The 19949-nt window shown below is 34.8% G+C and overlaps 1 protein-coding gene across 2 annotated transcripts; it reads right to left on the reverse strand.

The window, feature by feature from the left end:
• Positions 1–1262: 1262 nt before the first annotated feature.
• LOC113113708 (pleckstrin homology domain-containing family A member 1-like) lies at positions 1263–18734 on the reverse strand. Of its 2 annotated transcripts, XM_026280132.1 has the most exons (13): positions 18609–18734; positions 14157–14347; positions 14028–14084; positions 13885–13930; positions 12284–12381; positions 10461–10583; positions 9539–9679; positions 9375–9443; positions 8804–8868; positions 8111–8174; positions 7789–7878; positions 5691–5761; positions 1263–3207 (listed from the first exon to the last, which is right to left on the reverse strand). In XM_026280132.1, exons 2-13 carry the CDS (start codon positions 14295–14297, stop codon positions 3003–3005), a joined length of 1170 nt encoding a protein of 389 aa, XP_026135917.1. In that variant the 5' UTR covers positions 14298–14347; positions 18609–18734; the 3' UTR covers positions 1263–3002. The 2 variants fall into 2 exon arrangements, with proteins under 2 accessions (XP_026135917.1, XP_026135916.1); XM_026280131.1 differs by lacking the exon at positions 5691–5761.
• Between the last annotated feature and the right edge of the window lie 1215 nt (positions 18735–19949).

A 19949-nucleotide genomic window follows, 5' to 3' on the forward strand; every position in this document is an offset into this window, starting at 1 on the left:
TCATGTCAGTACTTCAACTTTGTTTAATTTATATTTTATTTCAGCTTTATTTCAATTAACAAAAAAATATTTGAACCCTTATGCGTTGTTGGGGACGTTTTCGTCCACTAGGGGGTAAAGTTGATTTTTGGTGACTAATCTTATTTTGACTCATATTTTGGGAAAATGCTTTGAAAATTTCCAAAAACTCAACAATACACTGTGGGCAAATTCACTACCCTTTCGTTATGTTCGTTGGATATTTGTTTTCCTTTTATCACAGTCTTGGGCATGTCAAAGATTATTAACAACATTGGCTTTGATGCATTGTTAGTTTTTGTTCAGCATTAGATTAAAAATTTTTCTTCCTCATTCATTGTTGGTGGCTGTTTTTGCCCCAGAAAGTAAGCAATTTTTTTTTCACAGGCCTATCTAAAGGGTTAATGGTCCCACGTAGTGATCAACTGTAATAATAACAATTTTTACCTCTTCCCAACAGGGAAAACCACCAACCATCAAGAATGCATAATTTTATGGTGTCATGGCTTTGTAATCAAAAAATGTCGTTATAATGGAAGTCAATGGGGCAAAAACAGCCACGAACAATAAATGAGGGAGAAATTTTTTTAATCTAATGCTGAACAAAAACTAAAAATGCATCAAAGCCAATGTTGTTACTAATCTTTGACATGCCCAAGACTGTGATACAAAGTAAAAAAAAATATCCAGCCACAATTACTTTTATATTGAAAAGAAGTCATTTTGTTTGTTTTCTCACCTAAAATCAGTGACATCATTTATGAACTTGGAAATTAAAGAGTTAAAATCTTGAATTGTTTTTTAAACATTTGGTAGTTTTGATTAGGACTGAGGTTAATTAAAAGATTTATGCAAAAAAAAAAAAGTTGAAAAAAAAAAAAATCTGATACATTTTTACAGCAGTTTAATTGAGTTGATGTTTTCATCCCAAACATAACGAAAGGGTAGTGAATTTGAACAGTGCACAAGGGTTAATATATATTAGTTTATATTCGTGTTAATTAACAATAACACTGGGATTGTTGAAAGAGCTTCGACTCTTGATTTATTAATTTTATTTTCCAAAAAGCTTTAGTTCATGTTAAGGAATTTAAACAACCTGCATTCAATTACGAACCAATAACAACAAACAACAACAGAATCTATCAATTATTCTGAAAAATAAAATTTCACAATAACCTCAATCTGGATTCCTGAAGCATTTCTGCAAAAACAAAGATGCACAGAGCACGAGGTAAAAAAAATTTTTCCATAATGTGACAATAACTTTGCATCAATTAATTAACATTTACGCTACAATGGTTCACCAAAGAAATAAATATCTCATACAGAAAGTTACAGGACTCAGATTTGGCATGGCCTTAGGGCCATTTTTGTGTGAACGATTCCTTTTAAAACTATTATTTGACTGTTGTGTTCGATGTTGTCCCAAAGGCCTTGCGAAAACTTGACAACAAAATGTTCACCAGCATTATCCCAGCTGATACCTTTGCTGTCATGGACTAATAGTCGGTGACATCACTTCCTTAATGTGATAGTTTTAGTGAAGTGAAAAATTACATGGGACACCACACAGGACATGTAAAACCATGGTTGCATTTTGACAGCTGGACATATTATAGGGCCAAGAATAAGGGTTTTGATAGTTTACTCAAATTACCTAATCTATTTAAACAGTATTAGATTTAACAAGTCATGTGTCAAGTTATTTACAACAGTTTAACAGTGTTTTCCACATTAGATTTAAATGTCCAACAGAGGGCACCAAAGTCTTAGTTTTCAATAAATGATGGTACCAGATGAGTCCAGAAAAAAGAAACCATTTCACATATGTAAATTATTTGCATCGAAAGCTAAAATGTGACATTTATAAATCAAAAACATAAATTCAGACTTGGTTTATTGCTTTTTCATATAATAAATAACTAACAAACAAGATTAAAATGGTTACAGCACAAAAACAAAAACTGAGGGTTAAAACTGCTGGACCTTTAGAGGGAAAAAGACAGGCACTTTTTTAGACAGAGGACAAAAATGAATCAGTGCAAAGATAAAAAATACACTGAAAAGAATTTTATCATAGTAGTCATATTCAAATCCCAACAATTCACAAAAAAACTAAATGAACAATCAACAGCAAACTTTCACTCACATGGTCAGACATGTACAGTCATACCCAGAATGCCAGGGATGTCGTTCAGCGAAGCAAGAAACAAACAATAATATTATAGCTACAAGAATTCACCCATATGTATAAGTGTGGATAAAAGATGTCAGTCACAATAAACCCCAGCATAGTCCACAAGGTCAAATTAGTCGCATTAACAGCACATAGAAAAATGTAAAAAATATATATATATAATAATAATAGGAAACTGTACAGAAAAAAAGGAGGAAACTGAAGTACGTTCTGTAATGCTCAGTGAAGGGGAATTCTCGGATATTAACAGAGATATTAACTTCTCACAAGCACTCAAACAGCCTTTTCCAAATTCAAATCCATGTGATGGCGCAAATATTCCCTTCCTCTGACACAGTCCCAGAAACAATTTCAGTTTAGGTGATAATTAATCCGTATTCCACAAATGTTTCTTTTCTTTCAGTACTTTTCAACAGATGCTCAAAGGTTAGGAGGTACTTTGAAGAATCTTTGGTGTCTGAATCACTGTGGTAGTGTTCCTGTTTTAGATGAACATGACTGAAGCTTTTTTTATTCGACATAATCGGTTATAAAGTTCAGAATTTGGTCAACAGCTCAGATCAAACCAGTTTGGATCCAAATACCTGGTCATCTATCCCCAAATCATCCTTCCATCACCTAGACTCGGCACACACATCTCAATATTTCAGGGTCAGTTGTAAAAGTTGAATGTAAAACTGTCAGACCTCACTGACAGGAAGATCCGCACCATCCAGATCAAGGTGGAGCAAAGGAGCATCACACATTCCAAAGCTGCTACGTCGTCGCCATGGCGATTCATGAGTCACTTGGAGAGGCGGGTCTCTTGCAGTGACAGGCGGGCGTGTGGGCGGGGCAAGGGCAGCAGGCTCATGAAGTGCTCGCTGTCCCATGCCAGGCCTCGTGGGACCATGGCATTCTGGGTTTGCTGACACGGCAGGGCTGGGCGTCCAGGGGATGGCATGACTCGTGTGCTGGCGGTAGAAACAGGAGCCGCCAACAATGAACTCCTAAATGAGGTGACCGAGGGAGAGAATACATCTATGTAAGTTCTGGTCTAAATAAAGTGTTTATAGGAAACCTTTAAGACTGATGCAGGGTGGTAATGACTGAGAGCAGTCTCAGCTGTGAGTAAGAACATCCAAAAAATGTATTAGAAGTTTTAGATGGGTTTAGCAAAAGAAGATCACCAGAGCCAGCAGAGCACCAGAACAGAAGTGTTAGTACTCAGAGAGCCCAGCTGTCCCACTCACTGGAAAACACAACATGAGAGAAAACATGAGAAGTAGAGAGAGGTAGAAGCTGGACTGAACAATTGATTCTCCTAGGAACTAAGAAAAGAAAAAGTTTTAGGGTGGCGTGGCAGATTCTTAACTTTGATAAAGAATATCTTTTTGGATTTGAGACTTTAGTCTTTGTAATTTTACAGATCTACTTCATGCACCAAGAGCTTATAACACTCCAAAGAGAAATGAAAAATTGAAAATCACATCATATGACCCCTTTAAATATGAGAACATGAAGCACATTAAGAACACAAGGTTTAATAGCATTTTTAAATTTAACCTTGAGTTAACTTTTGACTAATTATTATTATTTATTTATTTTCATTCATGGTGCATAAAAAAAAAAAAAAAATCTAAAGTGACAAGAAAGACATTAATAGTGTTTAAAAATATTTATTTTTCAAATAACTGACATTCTTTTAAACATTCTATTCATCAAAGAATCCTGAAAACTGTTTCAGTTTCCAGAAAATTAATAAGGAGCACAACCATTTACAACATTAATAATATTTTAAAAATGTTTGAGCAGCAAATCAGCATCTCAATGATTTTGAGAAGGATCATGTGATACTGAAATGTTAAAATACATTTGAAAATAAATGAAAATTGTTGTACATCACTGTTTTTTTACTAATTTTAATCAAATAAATTCCATCTTGGTAAGCATAAGAGACTTCTTTTCTCAAACCTGCAATATTGGTGTATACATTGCGTATTTTAAATCAATTATTATTTCAGTTCAAATACACACGCACACACATATAAATAAATAAATAAATAAATAAATTCAGGATCTACAACAATTGTAGAATTATAGTTGCTATAATTTTAAATAAATATATATATCTTTTTTTTGAGAATAAAATAAAATAGAGGAAATAGAAAAATAATAAGATGCGTGTTAAATATTGTCAAAGACTGAAAAATATAAATTATTTTTAAGCTACATCACCCAGTCCTAAGTAGAAGGTGGAGAGAGAAACAGAGGTAAACAATGGAAAAAAAGAATGGTGAGAGAAAGTTTGAATGAAAAAATTAATATAAGAATGTAAGTAAAGAAAAGTCGACAAATATTGAGACAAGATTGGAACTGCATCTGTTACAAGAGTTAAAAATCTGAATCCACAGATATAAAAATATTATCATCAGTCTGAGAACTGCAACAAAATAAAATAGCATCTTAGTCATTGCTTTTAGACCGTCCAAAACATTTGACCAAACAATCGTGTGAGAAAAGTGCAGACATGTCTAATCTAATAACAGCAATGATTGAGGACCTGATGTCCGAGACTCGAGGGTTTACCTCACAAGACTGAAATGTTTGGATGACTTTTATGAAACCGACACCAAAATGCAACTCTCAACACTAAAGCACACATAACCTCATCATTAGACATGAACAAAATAATGCACATATTTGTGAGGTTTGGACATGTGTAAACAACGTAATGCATTTATGTGCCTAAGTTAAATGTTTATAACTTTAAAAAATAATTTTATAGAGAAGACAACTAAAAGTTTTAAAATCAACATGACAAAAAAAATATATCACATTACCAAAAGCTCTTATTTTTATGCAATCAATTTCCATAGGATAAAATAAAGCTCTATTTAAAATGTTCATCTCATCTAATATCATTTCACTAATGCATATCACATAATGAAAGAATAATGGGCCATAAATATGAATTTGTGTTTATTTTAATCAGTAATTACCAGTTTGGATCATCATTTAGGATGGTAAAACAAAGCAACAACAAATAAAAGTCAAACTTATGAACCATGTTATACACGACAATAAAGAATAATGAAATACAGATGAGCAATCGAACGTGTGAAACATGCGTTTTGGGTGTGTAGCAGGAGACTGCAGTGGGCTGGCAGAGAGGCTGAAGCATTAGAAACGGAGAAGTGTGTCAGTAATAACTGTTAGTTCAAATGAGGGCGCCACGGGGCTGAATAGAAACGGGTAGAATTAGCGAGAAAACAAGGTCAGCGGAAAACAATGTATTTCTGGAATAAACTGTTGAATGAGTTTATTTCTACTATTGAACTGTTAGGTGTGCGCATATGTGTGAAGTTATTCTGGAAAAGCGAAGTGGGAAAGATTAAGCAAGGTGAGTACGTCTGTGTGCGTATGTGCGTTAGTGCCTCCTCTGAAGCGAAGTGAGAAAGAGGAAACAAGCGGCGGATCATACAGAACATACGTGCTGCCTTGAGTGACACGTGGTGTGTATCTCTGAATACAGGGGCTTGAATGCCTTCTGGCCTGACGCATCTGAAACAACAGTGCAAAGCTGCATTAGAGGATGTAAGGGAGAAAGAGATACAGGCGCCCCAAAAAGTATTTGGACACTTAATCTATGAATGTCATTGCATATATATATATATATATATATATATATATATATATATATATATATATATATATATATATATATACATATACATATATAACAAAATGTAAAATCAATTGGCATCTGCAAAAATAAAAATACTAACAAAAACATTCTTACTTTTAAACAATACATTATTGTTTTTATGACTTCATGACTTATGACGTCGGCATGAAAAGTAAATTCACCCCATTAAGATTTTAAATGCATTTTATTGTAAATGATCACTGTGATTATCTTATGATTTTTAGTACTTAGTTTTTTTTTTTTCAAACTAGTAGTTTTTAAAGGGGGGGTGAAATGCTATTTCATGCATACTGAGTTTTTTACACTGTTAAAGAGTTGGATTCCCATGCTAAACATGGACAAAGTTAAAAAAATTAAGTTGTACGTTTGAAGGAGTATTTCTGTTCCAAAAATACCTCTTCCGGTTTGTCACAAGTTTCGGAAAGTTTTTTTCGAGTATGGGTCTGTGTGACGTTAAATGGAGCGGAATTTCCTTATATGGGTCTTAAGGACACTTCTGCCGGAAGAGCGCGCGCTCCCGTATAGCAGAGCAGAGAGAGGCTGAGCACAGACAATCACTGATCAGAGCGAGAGCGAAATGACACAAAAGAAGTGTGTTTTTGGTTGCCAGGGCAAGACAACCCTGCACAGATTACCAAAAAAAAAAAAAACAGCATTAAGGGACCATTAAGGGATTTGCGTATCGTTTATTTCTTAAGGATTATGCAATCCCAACGAAAAAGGGTCACGATCGTGTGTTGGAACCGCAGGCGGTGAGTAAAACTGCTTAAAATATCTCTGCCTCCTTGTTAGTGCGTCCGCCTCCCATGCCGGAGACCCGGGTTCGAGCCCCGCTCGGAGCGAGTCGTTGCTGGTGCTGCTCTCGTTCAGTTTCAGCCTCGGGATCTGATTCTGGTTCATAAATAAACGCTGAATCTGACTGTTAGCCATGGTTTGTTTTGGATGTTTTTTCCTCATGGTAATATCACAGCTTCCAAACGCTCTCAATGCAAAAGCCTACTGGCGCTCGTGATACTTTAGCTCCGCCCACACGTCACGCCTACAGCCGGTCGTGTTTTTCTGGGAAAAATCGGTACGGACTATCTTTCTCTTATGAATATAATAAAACTAAAGACTTTTTGGAGTTATGAAGGATGCAGTACTACTCTATAGGTACTCAAGAGTAACAGGATATTGAGTGAAAACGAGCATTTCACCCCCCCCCCCCCCTTAATCAAAATGTTATAACTCAAACTTTCAGTGAAATGGAAGATGTATGCTTGACTTTTCTTACAAATGACAGCGCTAACATTCAGATCTGCCTTCATCCAAACAATAATCAATAATCCGTTTTACTTGGACATACGTCAAATTACAGAAGAAAAGATTTGTTGCTACTTCCATCCACATCGAAATGTTTAGCTTGGAAATGCTTCCATATTCAAAAAAATGCTACTTGAATTGTATTTCTACAAAATAGATCTATGACTTTTATACATTCAGTGTGACTGAAGTCTCCAAATACTTTCGTTGGTCACTAGGTTCAGAGGGGAGTAGGAGAAAAAGTATGAAACGAACAGATTGTGGCCGCACATAATGAGTGTACTCTCTGATTCCAGAGTGCAATAACACTTCAGAGCCATTACCAATCTTAAACCCAAACCACTGCAGTCATATTATTATTGACTTTTGTTTGTATGTATGCGCATATGTTCATGTGAGAGAGAGAAAGAGAAAGAAAGGAACATGATTAAACTATATATGTACGCAGGGATTATTTGGGAACAAATTCACATGCTTTCCACATGTTCTCGTCTTAACTAATGAATTCATGCTTCATTGTTTTGCTCAGAGGCAGAGTGACTGCCTGGTTTTAAATGCATGTGTGCATGTGTGTACATACAGAGGCTGCGGACCGGCCTGGGCCCCTCTGAGCCACAATGGCTCCTGATACAGCCTTGATCCAGCTGTGCATCTCCTCTGGACTATCAGCCTGTAACAGAATGGTAGAATATGTCAAGTTTTTACATATTCTAAAGGAAACATAAAGAGATACTACAAAAGTTATAAAAGCTCATGCTCTGAGCCTGTATATATGGTTCAGAGATATAGTGTAGGACCTGTACACAGTAATATCCATTACAATCACTCTTTTTATTAAATCTTGAGATCTTTGGACTGTTAAGTTACAGAATTGTATGTTGCTGCTTGACAAGACTTGTCACCTGGACATAAAATGTTCTGGAGGTTGTGACAACTTCAAAGAGGTTGTCTCGCATCATTATTTCACTGAAAGTAAAAAAAGGGCAGAGAAAAATTTGTTAAAACTATAAATGCACACCTGCAAATCTAAATATACACTACCTTTCATAAGTTTGTGGTAAATAAGATAAAAAAAATACAAATAAAACAATTTAGATAGCAACCTTTTAATGAGCACAAAAGCATTAAATTGATCAAAAGTGACAGAAAATATATTAAAGTGTCAAAAGGTTACTATCTCAAATAAATAGTCAAAAAATCCTGGAAAAATATATCAAGGTTTCAACAAAACTATAAATCGGCAAAACCAAAACAGTTTTCAACATTCATAATACTAAGAAATGTTTCTTGAGCAACAAATCAGCATATTAGAATGATTTCTGAAGGATCATTTGACAGTGAAGACTGAAGTAATGGCTGAAAATTCAGCTTTACAAATATTTATAGATAAATTATAAATTAAATGTAAAAAAACTGTAAAAAAGAAAAAAGTTATTTTACATTTTTTGAACGGCATTAAAATATTTTGAACGGCAGTGTAAATGCAGAAATAAGCAGTTATTTCTTCTTGGTATATTTTCTTCATATATTTATATGAATGCTGAGTCAAATAACAAGATTCCAATGCATATGAATGGCAGACATTCTATTTGTACCTGTGTTTGCACTCCTGCACCTTATGGACCTCCTTCAGAAGAATAATCCGCAAAGGATCCTTCTCCTGAAAGAGAAATGAAGTGAGAAAAATACAATGGAGTGCTTACTCTAGGCAAGAACCACCCAACTGCACTAAGATTTATCCTCAGCCAGATACAAATGCACATACAGTGTGAAGCTGAATCACACACAACTGGCAGCTGCCTGGAATTTCTCAGGTATAGTGCTGTTCATGTTGAGACAGAGCACTGGTATTCACGTTATCTTTTGTTCAGATTAAAAAAAAAAAACATTTTTTTTAAAGAAAATAACCATTCAATTCATATTCTTTCATAAAACCGCAGTCTAAGGCCATTTCTAACAGAAGAGAGGCTTATTTGTTTAATAAATTGCTTGTACATTTCAACTTACTTGTCAACATCAACATGATAACACGAAAAAGTAGCCATTCATTCTAAAATTGTAACATGATTTATTGGACACCTGAACTTGTACAAGGCTTTGAGCAGCATTCAACACAAACTATTAGATGTAACTGCTTCATAAGTCAAGAATAAATACACAACATACCAGATCAGACTTGAAGTAACTCATTGAGTTCTGCTCCAAAACAAAATATCTCCTCTTCCAGTTCTTCATCTGATATAAGAAAATAGTAACCTGTAGTGATTTCTTTGGACACACACAAACCTAGTTCCACAAGACCTAGTCTAAAAACAGTCTCTCAGACTCACCAGAGCCCCCTGTTTGACACAGTATCCTGCTTTAATAACGGTCTGATCCTGCCCTGCTCTAGTGTGCAAATATGGCGGATGGTTCTGAGCCTTCCTCAAGCCCACCTTCTCTCCTCCAACACTGTGTCCCACCTCTCCATCCTGCTCAAAGAGGGGAGCAAGGAGAAAATCAGACACATAAGAACGTGCAGAAACAGCACAAAGCTCTGCAAGTTCAAAACTAGTTTTATTTATTTGTCCTTTATTTTAATACAACTGCTTACCTAATTGAGAAGAACTGGGAAGCTACAGACCAATGTTTTCATTTAATTTGTTAATATTTATAACCATTATTATTAGTAATAGTAATAGTACTAGTAGTAGTATTACATTTTAACATTTAAAACCATTTCACCATTATCATATTAGTTTTTGATAAAGTATTAATATCATATTTCATTGTTAAATTCAATTTGTTAATATTTACATTAATAATAATGATACTGTATTATTATTATTATCATTATTATATTAATACCATTTATGAATCTTTAACTTTTTACATCAACAGCATATCTTTTTGTTATGGTATTAAAGTTACATGTCATTGCTTTAAATTTGTTAATAGTAGCATTTCATAATAATATAATACTGTATTTGTGCATTATCTTCATTATATTCTAATGAAATGTAATAATATCTAATATTTGTTCATATTTAACTTTATAAATAAACAAAGCATTGGTTATTAATATTAATGTGATATTAAGCATCATTAGTACATTACTGTATCATTAATGTGGTATTAAAATAGTTACAGACGATCATTCAATTTATGGTATTGGTAGAGACTAATCATGACAACCCTAGTCTTACCTGACCCTGACAGACAGGGATAAAGCAGGTATGTATTTTGTGTTTAAGCCTTCATGAGTGAGATTACCTGTGTCTGTGTGACGACAGCCACTCCTGCAATGATCTCAGTCTTGTATGGGACCTGTTTCTTGCTTCCGTTTGAAGCCAACCTCTGACTCTCAGAGTGAACAGCATCAGAGGACTTAGGAACCTGGGAGAGACAACAAAAGTTAGAAAAAGAAAATGAGAGGGAGTTTTCAAGAACGCCCAAAATCAAGGCAGCAGCAAAAGACTGAAAATTCAAAGCAATGCAACAAAGATACGGAGGGAAAAAAACGGGAATGGAGCACAGACGAATTAACCATCAATTGTCAGACTCACAGGATAACTCAACAACGGCTTATTGTGTAGCATTTCAATCCTTCAGCCCACGCTCCAAGAGTGTCTGGCCTACAGTGAGAGCTTTTCCTGCCATTGCATGTGGAAGTGTGATATATTAGTGATACAGAGAGAGTGAAAAAGTGTAGAAGAGAGACAGAGACATTGTAGGGTGCATGTGTGTGTGTGTGTGAGGGCATTCTAAAGCTATGATGACTCAGAAGTGAGGGTCGTACAAACAATACAACTTCCCATTAGTCAGCCAAGTGACTCGCAAACGGAAAACGCCATCAGGATGAGGAACGCAGAGCTTAAACAGGACAGAGGGTGTTTTTTTAACTTTCAGTTTCCCGTGTGTATGCATGTATGAGAGGCACACGTACTCAGAGAGGAGAAGATGATCACAGTTAGGAAAGTTGATGTTTTATTGCACTGATGTGTTTTCTTCCTGAAATATGCCTGTAAATGCTTGAACTTTGTTATTTGGGTTACCTTTAATAGATAAACTCCCAGACAAAACTAACCAGAATTTTTCTCCGAGTGAAGAAGCCTGTAATGTTGACAGAACCACTGACACTGACTGAATGAACTCGTTGAATGCTTTCATTGTTTCTTTGACTGTTCCTGTGCGCAGCAGTCTGGGATATCAGATTAGCATGTGAGCTTGTTTAAAAGCTAGATAACTTATGCAAACAATCCAGGACTTTAAAGAAGCTTGAAAGGGAGACAGAATAGCTAATTTAATCTATATTTGCATGCAATGGAAACAGAACACAAGGATGAATAAACTCAACACACAAAAGTCACTGTAAAGAACGCTACGCTGTAAAAAAAAAAAAACAAAAAACAAAAAAAAAAAACATATATATATATATATATATATATATATATATATATTTCATATTTCATATAACCGCTGTTCTTTTCATCTTTCTATTTATCAAAGAATCTTGAAAAATTTATAATAATAAATATTTCTTGAGCATCGAATCAGCAAATTAAAATTTCTCATGGATCATGTGACACTAAAGATTTGGGTAATGAATGGTGAAAAACCTCATGACAGGATTAAATTAAATATAAAAAATTTTTAAAAGAAAACATTCATAATTGTAATAATATTTGTTTTTATTTGTCTTTTTACTGTATTTTTGATTAAACACATGCAGCCTTGCTGTGCATACAAACATCTCTTTCAAGCATTATAATAGTATTTACTTATGTACGGTGTTTATTTATTCTGATGTAAATAAATTATTATATTACAGTACATTTCAACTGCAATGGAGTAAAATGATTTATTATGAGAATTAGGGCAGCACAATTTAAATTATTCCTTTTACTCCCACTTCATAATTCTGTTAAATGTGTGATTGGTTACAATACGCACTTCGTTTGATTATTTATTTGTTAAATTGTATTAAAAATTAATGAAATTTGGGGGGTTGAGGGTGGTCCATTTTTGTATGGGGTTATTTGCATATAGATGTATATTCATGCTCACACTTGTGGATTTTGTGTGTGTATACTCACTGTGATTTTGGTTGCATTATTGAGCGCGTTGACCCATTCCACAAGATCCTGCTCATCATTAGCCTGCAGAAAGTATTTCCTCATTCCTGCATTGATGACTGTACACAGACAGAGAGAAAGAGCTTAAACCCATATCCAATAATGCAATGGCCATAACTCTAATTGTGCTAGGAGTAGTTCTGAGAAATATCAGTGTATCAGAAGGAAAATCCCACAGATAGCCTGTTTTAGAGCCCAGTCGACTTTATGGATTATCTGCTCATGCTCAGTCAATTAGGCATTGCCAATCAATTTCAGACTAAAAAGCTACAGCAAAACAGAACTTTTTTCCTGCAATGTCTAATTCAGTGGTTTTCAATGTTTTTCTGGGATGAAAAGGTAAATGCTAGAATTCACTGCATCATATTAAACTCCATTGTGCAAGTGCAATGTCCATTATGCACAGCTGTGTAGAAATGTTTTGACTTCTACCAACAGTTCTCACTCATGCAAGTAACACCATTCCATGTCATTGTATGGTTCAAATTTTGCCAATAGCATGCATTTCTAAATGTTTATATAATATAATTTTTTCTCATAATGACATTTTAAAAATGATTGCTTTGTGTTTTTTCAGGACTCAACTCAATATGAAGGTCATGAATCACTGACAATCTTTAACTCAAGTGAGTTGTTGCAGATGGATAATTGAGTGAGTTGAACCCGAGAACAAGATCAGACCGGTTTTGTGAACTGAATCAACTAATTCATCTGACCCTTGTTTTGTTTTTTCTGTAATTGCGCATTTCATGGAAGAAATACAGCCATATGGGCATGGAAGACAATAAATAAATAACTTATAAGTAACAAATAACGAGGGAACTATTCCTTAAGCTATATCTGGTTAAAAGCAACATTTAAAAAGTTAGAAGTACTTGTGGTTATTTTTGAAGAACTAAACCAATAAACAGGATTTCAGAAACACTTCAATATGAAGTTCAGGTTACTACAGAAGCATCCTGCAAAGAGCAAGATTCTAGAAGCACATGTGCACACATCTATCAAGTGACCAGACCACTGTTTCCTGTTTCCACTCATGTTGCACAGAAGGTTACCATGTGCACTGCAGTAAGTGAACATGCAAAGCAACACAAATGTTTGCATGTATAAGCTGTGAGAACAAGCATGGGCTCAAAATCATCTCAAAGTGTGTGTGAAATTGAAGAGCAGGAAAACATTTTAGGCTGAGCACCACTGCATCAACATACTGCTTTGATCCATTCGCAGAAGCACAAAAGCAGTGCTTACAGTAAAAACATGATCTAAAACCAAACTTATATGCTTTCTGTACAGCACCTAGCCAGGATTCAAACCACAAACCCTTCAGTCAAGAACCGAGGCTTGAGCTGATATTTTCAATGCCTGTTCACATTAAGTGAGAAGTATGTTTTCATCTTATGTAGAAGTTGTTTTCATATCTTATGTAGTCTGACTGCAATTTTGATTCTCGGAAAGTTGTTCACATTTTCAAGCTATTTTAAAATTGTAATTGTATAAAATATAAATAAATAAATAAATAAAAAGGTATATTATTTGTGTATATATATGTGAGAAAGTCTTACCAAAGCAGTACTCAGCTTTTGGCCTCTGTTTGGTGGCATCACTGACCTAAGAAAAGAATGGAGGCCTTGTAGCAATTTCTCAAAAGCAATGAAATGGCAGATTGTTTGAAAACTATTGTGAGTGTGAAAAGATGGCAGCTTACCTTGGATATGTAGGCGAGACTGAGAGAACCCACGTGTTTGGCACCTACAGGCAGGTTCTAGAAGACCAAAAAACAATCACTCTCAAATAGTAAAACCCAATATCCATTTAAATTTTAGACAGATCATACCTGTGGGTTGTCCATGTACCACACCAGACTACCCTGCTGCGTGTCCAAGATGAAATATCGTCGCAGGAACTTGCCACTGTTCTCCAATTCTTCGATGTCCAGGAAACCGCAGATGCGGTTCTGCCGGTCCACGTAAGGCATGTCCCCCTCTCTTCACACCACTCATTCCCCTCTCTCTCTGATATCAGTAACTGTTGAAAACAGAGACAGAGATGGAAAGGGAGGAGCATGAGATTGGATACAAAGATTGGATAGAGTGAGAGAGGTTAGTCAGACTAACAGTAAATAAGCTGATGCAGTTATGTGGTTATAAAAATTCCCCTCCCTCCTTGACTCTCTTCCTTTCGGTCCCTTTCTTGTGCTTTTTCAGTTGAAAAATATTTTATTTCTCTGATGTGTCAAAGTCTTTGGCAGAGGATATGAATCACAGCACTGCCTTGCATTAGTAACCGACAAGACAATATATTCTTTTTTTTTTATTTTTTATTAGGAGGAAGGGACAAAGTACAACCATGGTAAATTACCTAATAAAAACATAGAAAGTATGAAACAAACTATACATGACAAATTGAATAAATGTATTTTCAATTAAAAATATATATATTATATTATTGTTGTAAATTCAAAGGAATTTGTTTTGTCCTCAATTATTCTGAACTGATAAGCAGAAGTTCATAATTCACAATACATCAGTGTGATATTTTTATTGAAAGAAATGGTAACTTTTATTTGGCAAGGAGGTATTAACCTGATGAAATACTTGTATATTGTTACAAAAATAAAAATAAAAACACTATTTCAAATAAATGCTTCTCTTTCAAACTTTTTATTTATCAAAGAAAGAAAAAAAAGAAAGTGTGTTATGGATTCCAATAAAAAATATTAAGCAGTGCAACTGTTTTAAAAACTGATAATAAGAAATGTTTTTTTTGAGTAATACAATAATATAAAACCATTCTGAAGGGTCACATGGCACTGTAATGGCTACTGAAAATTCAGATTTGCCGTCACAGGAATAAATTACATTTTAAAATACAATAAAGTAGAAAACAGGTATTTTACATTGCAATATTATTTCACAATATTACTGATGTATTGTATTTCTGATAAAAAAAATGTAGTGTGCATAACTACATATTTCTGCAATATGCACTTTCATGCTGCATTACATTACATTCAAACAGATTCTGACAACACATGAATATGGCACATAATATGTTGGACTGACAAAACCAAGAATAAATCCACCATTCTCCTCTTGTATTCTGAGGGCAGGGGCATTAATGGCATGAGTGTTAGTCATTAACAGACAAAGGCTGTGAAGGAAGACAAGGCCTGCTGTGTCAATGTCCCGCAGAGGCAACAATGACCATGACTCACTTGACCAATTAGCATGGAGCTTTGTTCTGCTCCACCCTGGGTCCCAGAGCACAGAATCAGCCTTGTGTTTTGGAATGCTTAGGCCTATAGGTTCTAGAGAAGCCCTGTTCTTCTAGGTTTTAATGCATGCAGGCCTGTACCATAAAAACCAAAACATGATGTATAGAGCATCTGGGTTTGAAGTTTGAACAAAAGCGCACATTCTCATTCTGAGCTGTTATCGGCTGATGTGCTGCTTATCAGAGCCTGCAAAAAGAGGGCATCAGCTGGAGAGGATTCAGATCCCGTATTCTCACTCTCCTCCTCCTCATTCATTTTAGATTGGGCAGATAGTCTCAAAGACAGGTCTAGACACGTTCTAGACAGGATTCATTTTGTTTTAGACTAGACCAACCACATTAACACGCAAAGAAGTTAAGAGTCCAACTTCTTTGTGTGGATCTCTGGATCTTTGACGTGTGTGTGTGACAAGGTTAGTATTACATGTTGAGCATAATTTGTTTGTTATTTGGTGCCATTTAACACAAGCACACGCGCGCACACACACACACACACACAGGAAGACACATACTACACAAGTTTAGGTTGGTTTGCATGCACATATCCTTATTTGAATCCCTGATTAGAAAACAAATCTGCCATTTCACTGACAAAGCTGAACGTCATAGCTAAGGCACATGAAACACCACTTTAACCTGGACTGTGCGTTTGCATGTGCATGGCACAAGACATGATACTCTCTGCAACTTAATTCACTCATATTATTATTGTACATCAAAAGTTGGCATATTTGTGCAGCGATTCCGGAAAAACATACAAGAATGCACACCTCACACATCGGTTTTGAAGCAGGTGAGGTTGTTAGAGAGGTTGCACTAAGCTCTTGCCCTTGAGCTCGTTTCAGCAATTGCAAACTTGCATAGACACATTAAAGTTATTACAGTTTTTACATTTTCAAATTTTGTCATTATTTTAAAGGGTTAGTTTTATATATATATATATGGATATATATATTCAGAAGACTTGGACTAAACTGCTAAAACATTTGATGGAACAGACTTTCAGTGGATGGACAGAAACCTGTCAGATTTCATTTAAATATATTCATTTGTGTTCCGAAGATGGAATGGTTTGGAATGACAAAGTTGTGTAACTGTTGACATAATAATATTTTTGTGTAAACTATGCCTTCAGTCTTATTTTCACCATGACTTTACATTTAAGTTTAGTTTTATTGCAATAACAGCTTAGTTTTCCGATATGAATATATAGGTGAATAGCCTATATATATATATATATATATATATATATATATATATATATATATATATATATATATATATATATATATATATATATATATATATATATATATATATATATATATATATATATATATATCTTTCCTTGATTTCTAGTTTATCAACTAACAATAAGATAAACTCCACCAACATCATGGAATAAAAAGAAGGCTAAAGTCAGGTGGTACAAATTTTGAAAGCAAAGAATGCTTCTCTCATATGAACGTAAAGTAAATGCATTAAACAAACCAACTCTCTATGTTGTCAACTAAAATATTTAACAACATCTCTATCTACAAAAACATGATCATGGAAAGTGTAAGTGAAAGATCATGCTGGATGTGGTCAACATATTGTTAAAACAAATCCAAGTGTTTGCTGACCAATCCATTCATCCGTTTTCAAACACACTAACAAAAAGTGATGTCCTCAAACACAATAGCCTACATTTGAGCACATTTTAGGTCAGATGTCCAATTGGTTGGTCTGTGGTAAAGACAAGCCAAAAACACTGACAATAATACAAAACCATAACTAAGTACAACATCAGAGATGTTGCCACAGCGGTTGATTTAAATGGTTGAGTTCTCATACCCAACTTCCATAACGTTTCCAAACACCAAGGACTGCACCTCTAATGACCCCTCAGTCAAGCTCCTGATGTTCCCAGATGACACCACACTTATCACCCTTATCCAACACAGTGAAAAGTCTGCTTAAAGACAGGAGGATAAAGAGCTGGCTGACTGGTGCAGTTAAAACAACCTGGAGCTGAACACGCTCAAAACTGTGGAGATGATAGTGGACAACTAATCAAGTCCTTCAGGCTTATTTGATAACTAAATGGTATGCGTGTTGGTGAAGGGTCAGAACAAAACTCAGTAGGGTTTCGGCCCTCCAGGAATTGAGTTTGACACCCCTGCCTTAAAAGATTGCAGCAGATACTCCAGAGCAAATCACTGGTACAAACCCCCCCCCTGCTATCCAAGAACGACACTCAAGCAGTCCATCTCATCAACAATTAACTTGGCAATAATCCTGTAATACACAACTCTATTTAGCCTATACATTTATTTATATAAAACATCATTCTTCTTATTAACATTTCTTTCCATTTGTACATATATATGTTCACAAAAAAAACACCTGTTGTATAATTTTGTATATTGTGTATTTCTGTATATATTTGCTTTGTATTATATCCTATTTAAAGTACTTATTCTATTTTTTTATTTTGTATTTCGGTGTCTCGTTGCTGTAATCTGTTTGAGCTTCTGTCACCTAAACAAATGCCTCGTATGTGTAAACATAGCTGGCAATAAAGCCCTTTCTGATTCTAAATAGGATCATTCAGAAAAGCCAGATGAGATCAAATCGAAATAAGAACAAAACTGACAATCAATCCATCAACACATATGAGACTCAAATCGGTCCTTGCTTAAAGAGCTCAATATTTATGATGTGATATTATTTTTATGGCGATGGAAGCACACTCACAGGTACAATCTAGCTCTATAAGATAAATATCATATATTGATATATTAAGTATATTTGGATAAACATTGTTATTGTATTACTAGGATGTGCGTCTAAAATCCACGTCTGTTAGTTAGCAACAGCGCGGAAAAGCTCAACCTCGCCCCGTCTCCATTTAATCCTGCCATGAATCTACAGCAGGATCCGTGTTTACAATTTGACAAAACTCCACATCCATAAAAGAACTCACACAGAGACAGATGTAGGAATAAGGGTCATTTCACAAACTACTCACTCCGTTTATTACCGCTGAAGTGGTTCGGTTCAGCCCATCTCCTGCTCGTGTCCCCGTTCGCAAACTTCACGAGTGTTTTTCCTGCAGGAGCGGAAGTGGCTGGATACGTCATTGCGTCAGGTTGAATGTGCTTTTTTTTTTTCTTCTTCTTTTTTTCTGTTCTCTCATTTTCATTCTCTCATATAGGCACTTTTAAAATACTAGTAATATTTATATTTTTTATCTCTTTCCTTTAGTTGAATAATAAGCGGAGAATCAGGAACGTGGCCCACCCACAAGGCAAAGTTTTAATACACATTTTCGTAATTTAAATATAAAGCTAGCATATTATGCAGCTCTAAAGCCTTTTCCTTCTTAACCTGGTTTTGACTATATAAGTGATGACTGAAAGTTTTAAGACAAACATGATCAGAAGAGAAAGATGGAAGCTCTGAATATCCTTCTCTGTTTGCTTCTAACTGCCTTGCAGGGTAAGATTGTTATTTATTGACGATGGGGAATTATTTTAAACTTGTATAGTTTATGGATAACAACTACTGACTTGAACATTCTGTGTTTGTTTCACTCAAATAATATATATTTATTTATATAGATTATATTTTCATATGATGTTGAAACTTAAATTCACATGATTCACACACACACACGCGTACGCACACACACACACACACACACTTCTGCAAGTGAATGACACATTATTGTGCCATTTTAAAGAGGGACAATATCATTTTCACAGACTTTTTCATTAACTGTTCTCTCCTTGTGGAATGGCCTGCCCAACTCGATCCATCTTCAAGAAATGACTAAAACACATCTGTTTCATCTTTATTTGACCCTCTAACTCTAGCACTTTCTATTACAGTATATTTTAATTCTACATTATCTATTTATCTTCTTTTTATTTGAAAAACACTAGTTTCAATATTTCTACATTACCTTGCTACATGCACTGCTTTAAGCTAACCAAGACTTGTCATTTGCACTTACATATTGATGCTCTTTTACAGTTTTGATTGCTTCTATTATCCTCATTTTTTAAGTCCCTTTGGATAAAAGTGTCTGCTAAAAGACTAAATGTAATGAAAAGTAATATAATTGTGATCAACTTTTTTATTGTCTTTTAATTAAACGAAACAACATAGATTCAAACAAACAAAACAGGAAAGGGGAAGCAACAGACACATCAATCATTTTACAATCTGAAAAAAACAAAATGTATATATATTATGGTCATTCTTACGATATGAAAGTTATAGGTCGATTGCAGTTTCATTTTAAATCTCTTGTAAGGAGTTATGTATGTTATATGGATGACATTGAAATGGATAAAACAATGAGCCA

The sequence above is a fragment of the Carassius auratus genome, chromosome 14 (assembly GCF_003368295.1).
Source record: "Carassius auratus strain Wakin chromosome 14, ASM336829v1, whole genome shotgun sequence".
NCBI lineage: Eukaryota > Metazoa > Chordata > Actinopteri > Cypriniformes > Cyprinidae > Carassius > Carassius auratus.